Below are 9,039 nucleotides of genomic sequence, written 5' to 3'. Positions count from 1 at the left end.
GCTGATTAAATAAACACACATCAGCATATCAGAGACTTAACTCCGAAGTCACGTGTCATATTAGTTGGAATAACTGCAGGTTCGCACAATATATTTTCCGTTTTAGACTACTTATCTTGCATGTATGTTATAGTTATTTTAGAACACAAATCTGTTTCAACACACTTTTCCGTTTACATGTAGCTGCAACACTGTGGTTACACTACATCATAATGCAATTAAAAAACATTTCTTCTCTTAATGTCTGATCGTTTGTTGTTTGCCCCATGAGCGGGAAACCCACAGTCCGTCATTTAACTACGTATGTCCGCAATCACGTAGTTGAGAAGACTGAACGTACATAATGACAGTGAACGCAGCACCGCCGTCACTTCTTCCGCCCGCGTGACACCTGCAGTTACAGTCCAAACATGAGCGCTTCTGCTGTGGTTCGGAGGTTAGCAGCTCTGTCAGGAGCCTCGGCAGTGGGAGCTGGGGCTTACGGGGCTCACGGTATGCAACTGTCCTATTGTCTGTAGCTCTCGCTCAGCTGAACAGTCGTGAAAGGCTGTCATGTTGAGGTTTACGGCGCCAGCCTTGATATCAAAACACGCAGATTTAAAGTTTGCGTACTCACCACACGCCCGAGTAACTGTAAAGCAACAACACATACATGCTGCTAATGTTAAACATGCTAACGATTAATTCGGCTTTCAGTAAGCCGTCGAAGCTTCACGTTGTTTTTGTAAAAATAACCAGTGTCGTAATCAAGGTGACCCGCCTCCAGGGTGGAAGAAGGCTTTTTGTGGGTCAGCCACTGTCCACGGTAGGGATAGCTGAGTGGTTGGATAACTTTTAAAATGTGATAAGAGAGTGGTTGGTCTCACCACCGTATCACAACACGAGTATTAAGGAACATGACTTGAGGGTGTGGGTTACTGATTAACCAAATAAAGTGTGGTCTGTTGTGTCTGTGATCATGATATTCATGGTGTGATAATAAGTAACAGTTGTGTTTTTCTTGTTTTAGGTTTCAAGAACAGCGATCCTGATGACTACCGAATAGTGGTATGTTCATAATACTGCTACTTATGTTTTTTTTTTTTAGCATTTTGTGTGCCTAATATCAGTTTTCATTCATTCGTGTTAGCAGAGGTAAAGGTCAGAGCATATGGATTCAAGACTGATTTAATTTGGGATGCACTAAAACGGTGGATAAATATGGCTTCATGGTGACTTTGTCATTGACGTAGGCACGTGAAGTGACATCTGAAATACCTCTTACCGAGCTTAGGTTGTTGTGGAGGGGGCTGCTGGGGCCTGTCTTAGCTGAACAACTATTCTAGAACCAGATAAAAATGTCTTTGGAAAGTGGAAGAAAGCTGGAGTACCTCAAAATACCCGTAAAGGCACTATACACAAAAAGTAGTCAGTAGTAACAAATTCAAATAAGAAAGAAAGATGGGTTAAAAAAATGCAGCATCTACTGTTGGCCAAATTTGTATTTTAAGCATCAGTGTATCTGCCCAATTGGTGCAACTCCAGTTATAGTTTAGTGGACTGTATGACTGTTATTTGTTTTACTCTCAGAAAACTAAAAGATGTCTGTGAAACATTTTCACACTGTGCTGTTAATCTGGAGGAAACTTCTGTAATGCAAAAAGACAGGAAATTGATTTTTTTTTTTTTAATGATGAGATACTTTCCTGGCCAAACTTGGGCTGATTGATGAGAATGGTGTAAATGGTGCTTGATAGCGGCTCACTAAATATCCACTTCTACACTTAATAATAAAAGGCCTTTCCAGAAAATGTTTGATTCACTGAACTTGATGAGTGGCTGGGAAAGGCAGAGTTTTTTTCTGAAAGCTCTGTGTGTGTGTGTGTGTGCCTCTTCAGCTTTTTGAAACCGCCAACAAGTACCATTTCTACCACAGCCTGGCCTTGCTGGGTGCTGCCCACTGTGGGAAACCTGCTGTGGTAAGTACAGAAGCCTAAGACCCTCACTCTTGGCTGGATGCACTTAGCTCAATCCTTTAAAGTGGATATAGTGCCACAGTCGTATTTGCTGTTACCTGTCCATCCTCACTCAGAGATATTATGTTACAGAGACTGCTGTTTTATTACATTATAAATGATAAAAGTGACAGCATAAGTATAAATTTGTTGTGGATTGACGGTGAAAGAACACATTATCCCAACAAATGGAACCAGGAAAGAAAAAATGGTAGCCAAAGAATCTCCTCACTTAAATGTCACCACCCCATCATCTGTACTTTTAAGCATTCATGCATGTCCCTCTGCGTCTCATGTCTGATAATGTTGTTATTATGAGTTGACAATAAATTGGTAAAAACTGTGGAGTTATTAATTTGGATTAAATAAAATCTATGAACCAGCTTTGGAGTCAGTCCGATACAGTGAGTTTTTATTGTTTACACCTGTTTAAGGTGTCCATCTATAAAGTTACTAAACCTGCTCACTCGAGTTGTGTTGTGTGTCAAAATGGGCATAAATATTAAGCTAATGAGATAAAATGACTCATTAATCATAAGTAATGATACTCAATAACATGCGTTATTCTGCTGATAAGATACTTTAATGTGTGTAATGTGATAGTAAGCTAATAAGCCACATTAGCTAACTGAATGATGGGCTAATAAATTATGTTAGGAAATGACGTACTGTAGTAGGCTAATGTTTGCTAATAATATGAATCAATAGGATAATAAGGTACATTGTTGAATTTAATGGTAGGCTATTGAGATAAATTAGCAAACTTACAGTCAAGCTAACAAGATGTGCTGGCTAATCCGGTCGTAAAGTCTGACGTCACTAGCCGTGTCTGGGCCTAAACTCCGCTGCAGGTCCATATATCAAACGATCACTATGGCATTACTGAGAGTTGAAAAACTGTCTAAAGTCTTTCATCTTTAATAAAATGATCAGCGTTCTGCTCTACCAGGTGTAACAATTGAGTTTAACATCCAGGCATCCATGAAAACGGAATTTATGACATTTAACGGAGTTAGAAGTTAGCAGGGAGTTAGCTCGCTAGCTTCTATCTAAATACAATATAGCATGTCCTGACTGCGGGGTTTTGGAAACAAATTAAAACGTACAGCTCTGTTATCACTTCCAATATAAATGAAGACAGAAAACTAAACAGCAGTGATGTTTGTAGGGTTACTGAAGTTGGGCTAGCTGGTATATAATGATGTGCTACGTGACCGCTAGCGACACAGCTATGTTAGCATAATATAAACAAGCTAACTTTTTTTCCACTCGATAAAAGTTAACGTGAGTGTTATCGGTGGTCAGGAACAAATGTAATCGCATGGCAGGATGCTGTAAAAGGACCAAACTTCAGCCAGGAGAACAACTGAGATAATCCATCCACAATACGAGGTTAGTCATTCATATACTGCTGCATGGGCTGGGCTGTAGTTGCATCCTGATCTTAAATAAATGATTAGCGGTAATAAAAGCCGAGGGAGGTCAACAGTGATCACTGACTGTTTTAGGAGCTTTTTGAGATTAAATAGAAGAAAATACAAAACATTAAACATGTTAACAACACAAAAGCCATATTAAAGCAGACTACTTTAGGCCCGGAAGTAGGATTCGTCACGTCATCACTTAACGACCGGATATGTTTTCTTATGATAAGAAGCATGCTAATATTATAAATTAGCTGATGTAACATAAACTATTAAATTATGTTAGCCAATAGCATGTTTGTGGGATAATAGCATGCACTGGCTAACTGAATAGTGGGCTAATAATAGCATACTCTATTATACTAATAAGATAATTAGCTATATTAGCTAACAATGCAAGGCTAATAAGATGCATCAATTTTTAAGTAAGCTGATATTATAATATAAGTATAATTTAAGAAGGCTGACTCTAAATAATGGTTTGCTTTTAATGCTTTTAACTTTTCTTGCAAAACAAACAAACAAAAAACTCCTTTTTGCTGGTCCCTGTGGGGTAACATCTCAAGCAAGGGCGAGTCTCAAGCAAGAGAGGTTGGAGAGTACATGGCAGCCCTACTACAATGTGTTTGCAAACTTACAGATTTAAACTGACTGAGACCAAAATGTTTCTTTTTCACAGGCTGGTAGCCTTCTGATTGCGGGCATGGGGATGTTCTGTGGCTCTTTATACCACCAGGCTCTGACAGGGGACCCCGGACTGCGCAAAGCGGCTCCCGTGGGGGGCGTAGCTATGATTGTTGGATGGCTGGCCATGATTCTCTGAACTGTGACAGCTTACATCTTCTCCAGAGAGCCACACTGTGACACTAAACTGTCAGACTGCTAATAAATGAACTGGAGAACTTGTAAGAGTTGGCTGAGGGCTAGTGCTGAGTTATAATGTCACCCATCCAACCACCGCCTGCCCTGGGTTGTGGATGTCAGCAGGAGATAAGGTCACCGCAGGATGATCACTTTTCTGCCACTGCTGTCTGTTTGTGGCTGCTGCCCTTTGACTATAATGTTAAACTGGATAAGAAATTTAACACAAAATGAATGGAATGAACTGTATCATCCAATTTGTTATGGAACATTTTAACTTTTGGTGATTTGAGTTAAAATGCATCAATAAGACAGTGTTTGTTGTGAAAATAAAGAATCCCTCATGATAGATTAACAACGAAATCGTTTCCTAAACTCTGAAATCCTTTTTTCCACAAGGATTGTTTATTTACCTTTAAACAGTCATTTACCAGCATGAATAAATCTCAACAATGAATATTCAATCTGCTGTATACCAAAGGTCCGTGTCAAGTCTTTGCTTTTTTCCATTTCTCACAGACATCACTTTCAGATACTGATCATCTGCTGTAGATGGGTTTTTAGGTTATCTTCTTCCTCTTTTCTCCTCCGCTTGTTCAGTTTTGTCTTTTTTTAAGGACACACTGCACACCATGCTGAGATTTGTCAAGTTTGCAGCTAATATCTCTTTGGGAATTCCCTTTTGGTGCAAAAATAAAGTTTTATGCCTGTCTTGTTATCCTTGAGATTTTTCATGGATTTAACTATACGAATGGGAACAAATTGTTATTTTGGAGAGAAAATCTGAGAAAAAGCAGCCACATGTCCACTTAAAAACTTAAGCAAACTTTCTGAAAGCCTGGAGAACTACTGCTCAACAAAGTCGTACAAAATTACAGCGAAGTCTGGCTGCTTGGAAGCAAAATATAAAGAAATGAGGCAAGACTGTAAGATGTGACATTACCCTCTGATTTCTGTAAACCCATTTTGAAGACTCAAGTGTTTCAGTCTTCACTGTCTTGGTATCTTGAACTCAAACAAGCTTTCAGAAGTGTTTTCATTTGACTGCATAGTCAAATATTGTTTTGTTGAAAGACGATAAGCAAGTGTTGACACAGAACTTTATGCTAGAACACTAGGTCAAAGTTTTTAGTATTACTTTTTTTTAACCTCCCAATGTTTGTGTAATAGTAAATAGCATTCAGTTGCATACTTACATTGTGTGCTAAAAAGAACTAATGCGTGTTAATATCTGGTCTTTAAGTGATGACGTATGAACCCTGCTTCCGGGACCAAACTACTCTGTGTTTATTAAGGCTGTTGTGTTTTACATGTTTTAATGCTTTGTATCTTGTTCTATTTAATCTGAACACCCCCTAACAAAGAGCAGTGATCACTGTCGGCCTCTCGGTTTTTGGTACCACTATTCATTTTAAAGCTCAGTTTTTAAAACCTTACGGTCTAACTACAGCCCAGCCCATGCAGCAGTATATCAATGACTAACCTCTATTGTGGATGGATTATCTCAGTTGTTCTCCTGATTGAAGTTTGCTCCGTTTACAGCATCCTGGCATGCGATTGCATTTGTCCTTAACCATCGGGAACCCTCACATTAGCTTTTATCAAGTGGGAAATAGTTAGCGTTCATCCTCCTGTGTTTATATTATGCTAACCATAGCTGTGTCGCTAGCCACCATGTAGCACATCATTATATACCAGCTAGCCCAACTTCAGTAACCCTACAAAAGTCACTGCTGTTTAGTTTCCTGTCTTCGTTTATGTTAGAAGTGATAGCAGAGCTGTACGTTTTAATTTCTTCAGAAATCCCTCAGTCAGAACATGGTATATCATCTTTAGATGGAAACTAGCGGGCTAACTCCCTGCTAACTGCTAACTCCGTTAAATTGAATACATTCTGTTTTCATGGATGCCTGGATGTTAAACTTAACTGTTACACCTGGCAGGGCAGCCACACCGATCTTTTCATTAAAGATAAAAGAATTTAGACAGTTTTTAACTCTCAGTGATGCAGCATCACTGATGCTGCAGTAATCGTTTGACTTTGGGACCTGAAGTGGAGTTTGGACCCGGAAACGGCTAATGACGTCAGACTTCAGTTCAAAAGAGTGCTTTATTTTTCACTGCAACATTAAAAGCTGTTGTCACACATGCTGTGACTCTGAACATTTCTAGATATTATCTAGCTATTATCTGGTAAATGAGAATCCAATGTTCAAAACCATCACATTGGACTGGCTAAAGTAGTAGCTAATAGCTAAGTGTAATAGTCTGGTGAAGTCATGTCTATCGAGTGGTCTTCTACACTATTAGACAGCACCCAGGTCTCAAACAAAAGTATTATTTTAAGTATTCCAATACACAAGCACATATAGATTGTGTGCTACATGTGGACAGTATAGCAGTTGACATGTTAAAGCAGCTTTAATAGCAAATTTATTATTGTTATCATACCTGGACAGTAGAAACTTCTGTCCTAGAGGTTTGTTGTGTGCACATTCATCTGAAAGGAAAAAGGAAGCTGACTAATGGTAGTGCTAGTTTAAAGGGCATCCTCAATGTGTTGGTTTCACTAAAGGCTAGATAAACCCACAGGATTCACAACCTATGGCAGTAGAAACGGTGTCTCTTGTGGTGAATGTATTCACAGCCCCGAGGGTTTGAGCCTCTGAGTAGCAGAACACAAAAGAGTTCTTTAGCAATAGCCTCCCGTTAGCCGGGACCATGTTCCAACCACTCGGCATTCAAATTGAAAGTGAAATCCATTGAAACACTAATTCCCCTTCCTGACTGTGGGCCCATGAATGGAGACCTTTAGAAAATAGCTGTATAAATCTCTGGGTCAATTTGCTGGGGCCGGTACATAAGCCGAGGCTGTGCTCAAAAGAGAAGGCACTATTGACTGAATGCGTTGCCAGTGAGCTCTTGATCACGAGTCATAAAACCCTCATTAGAATTAAGTAGCTGCTGAGGAGAATTCTGTTCTTCCAGGACCAAGCAATCACACAAGAAAAAGCTCTGACACCCGGTCACACATCTATGACTCACAGCTTTCAAGCATATGGGAGACACCTGACTGAAAGTTACAGGCTGTTCCGCTCTGTCGGATGCATATTTGAAGTGCTATCATCAAATTTTCAGCCACTTTGTAAGGAAGAGGACTCCCTTACTGCATTTATTTATATTGTATTGTCTGTATAGCACTTTAGAGCACACCTTTCACTTTATTAAAAGCACCTTATCAAGCACTTTATGAGCATTGCACTTTAAGCATGGATTTGCACACAAGAAGTTTAAATATTTATTGACTATTTATTGGGAATTTTAAAATCAGTTGGTGGCCTTGTTTCAGATCCTGCACAGCTGCTCCTCATCAAGGAATGTGGTGGTTGTCTGTCAGGAGAGAAGAATGGTGATTGAGATTGTGATTAAGGTTTACCAATAAGGAAAACTAATGCAAATGTGTGTGTGAAATCTAGGGATAAAAGTGGTGCAAATAAGTGTTTGTAAGTTAATGATTACTCACCTTTCTTGCCTGTGTCCTCTTCAAGGTGTTTGGGCAAATGTTTCCCCGGGGGTCCAGACACCATTTAAAGGTTCCGGGAGAGACCATTGGTAAAGAGAGTGTGGTGAATCTTTTTGTGCTTGGGTTTCTGGGTTTTTATAATATTGGGTATTGGGTTTTGTGTAACATTAAAGTGTGAAATATTTATTAATATGTAAATGTGAAGATGTATTTATGTATTTTTCTTATTGATATATTGTATACTGTGGTGGAAGGTTGGGATTTAAGAATTTACCTGAGAGTGGAATAATGGTTAAGTCTGTGACAGCTGAACATATTTAAGGCTGCCAGTTGTCATTAGAGGATGGATTTTTGTGCTGTGAAGAAGCTCGACAAGTTAATTGTTTTAAGGAGAGCCATATAGCAAATAAATACTTTGTTCCACTACACTTGCCTTGGTCTGTCTCACTGTGTTTCCAGCTGCTAAGGGCTGCACTGTTACAAGTGGTGTCAGGAGTGTGTCACTCATGCCACAGTGAGAAGATGATGACAAGAGGTGGAAGAAAGCCAGGCCAAGAGGAGCAGCCTGATGAAGGAGTTGGAGCTTCATCTGAGCTAGAGGCCATGGCAGCAACAAGCCCTGAGGACAAATTGGAGGAGTTAACAGGGTTGGTGAAATCTCTTATGCGGTCTCAAGCAGCCAGAGACCAAAAGTGGGAGAAGGATTTGTCACGTCAGGAGCAAAGATGGAAAGGCATGCAGCATCAATTTCAGCAAATCCAGCTACAAGTTAACGCTGTAACTGATAAGCCTGACCCACCAGAGGCGCCAGCGCCCCCTACAACATCTGAAGAGCAAGAACTTGGATTCAATGGTGAAGACATTCCAGTGGCCAGTGGGTCCAGGTCTTTAATTGAACCAAAACTTTTTCCTCTGTCACCAGAAGATGACATTGAACATTTTCTGACTACGTTTGAAAGAATGGCAAACGTGTGTCGATGGCCCAGAGATGAGTGGGCTATTCGTCTGGTTCCCCTGTTGACAGGTAGAGCCCGCACAGCCTACATTCTTATGGATTTAACAGACTCTGAGAATTATGATAAGGTGAAAGAGGCAATTCTGGCAAAATATGAGATCACTGCTGACACCTACAGACGCCGCTTCAGATCTCTGAAAGTTGAGCCAGGTGAGACGCCACGTGAACTTTATGTAAGATTGAAAGACCTGTTTTCAAGATGGATTAAACCTGAAAAATCAA

General features: G+C 39.9%; 1 protein-coding gene across 1 annotated transcript; it reads left to right on the top strand.

Annotated features, from left to right (window-relative positions):
• Positions 1–357: 357 nt before the first annotated feature.
• tmem256 (transmembrane protein 256) lies at positions 358–4,997 on the top strand. Its single transcript, XM_082526464.1, has 4 exons — positions 358–492; positions 1,010–1,047; positions 1,878–1,958; positions 4,098–4,997. The coding sequence occupies exons 1-4, from the start codon at positions 411–413 to the stop codon at positions 4,239–4,241; spliced, it is 345 nt and encodes a 114-aa protein (XP_082382590.1). The 5' UTR covers positions 358–410; the 3' UTR covers positions 4,242–4,997.
• Positions 4,998–9,039: the final 4,042 nt, after the last annotated feature.

This window comes from Aulonocara stuartgranti, assembly GCF_965226115.1.
Source record: "Aulonocara stuartgranti genome assembly, chromosome: 3".
In the NCBI taxonomy this organism is placed as follows: domain Eukaryota; kingdom Metazoa; phylum Chordata; class Actinopteri; order Cichliformes; family Cichlidae; genus Aulonocara; species Aulonocara stuartgranti.
Note: the sequence above shows the minus strand (reverse complement) of the source record. Positions and strands in the feature narration are given on the sequence as shown.

Coding starts and splice junctions, on each gene's coding strand:
- tmem256 (XM_082526464.1), top strand. CDS start 411: ATGAGCGCTTCTGCTGTGGTTCGGAGGTTAGCAGCTCTGTCAGGAGCC. Junction 1,048..1,877: donor CTGATGACTACCGAATAGTG/GTATGTTCATAA, acceptor GTGCCTCTTCAG/CTTTTTGAAACCGCCAACAA. Junction 1,959..4,097: donor ACTGTGGGAAACCTGCTGTG/GTAAGTACAGAA, acceptor TCTTTTTCACAG/GCTGGTAGCCTTCTGATTGC.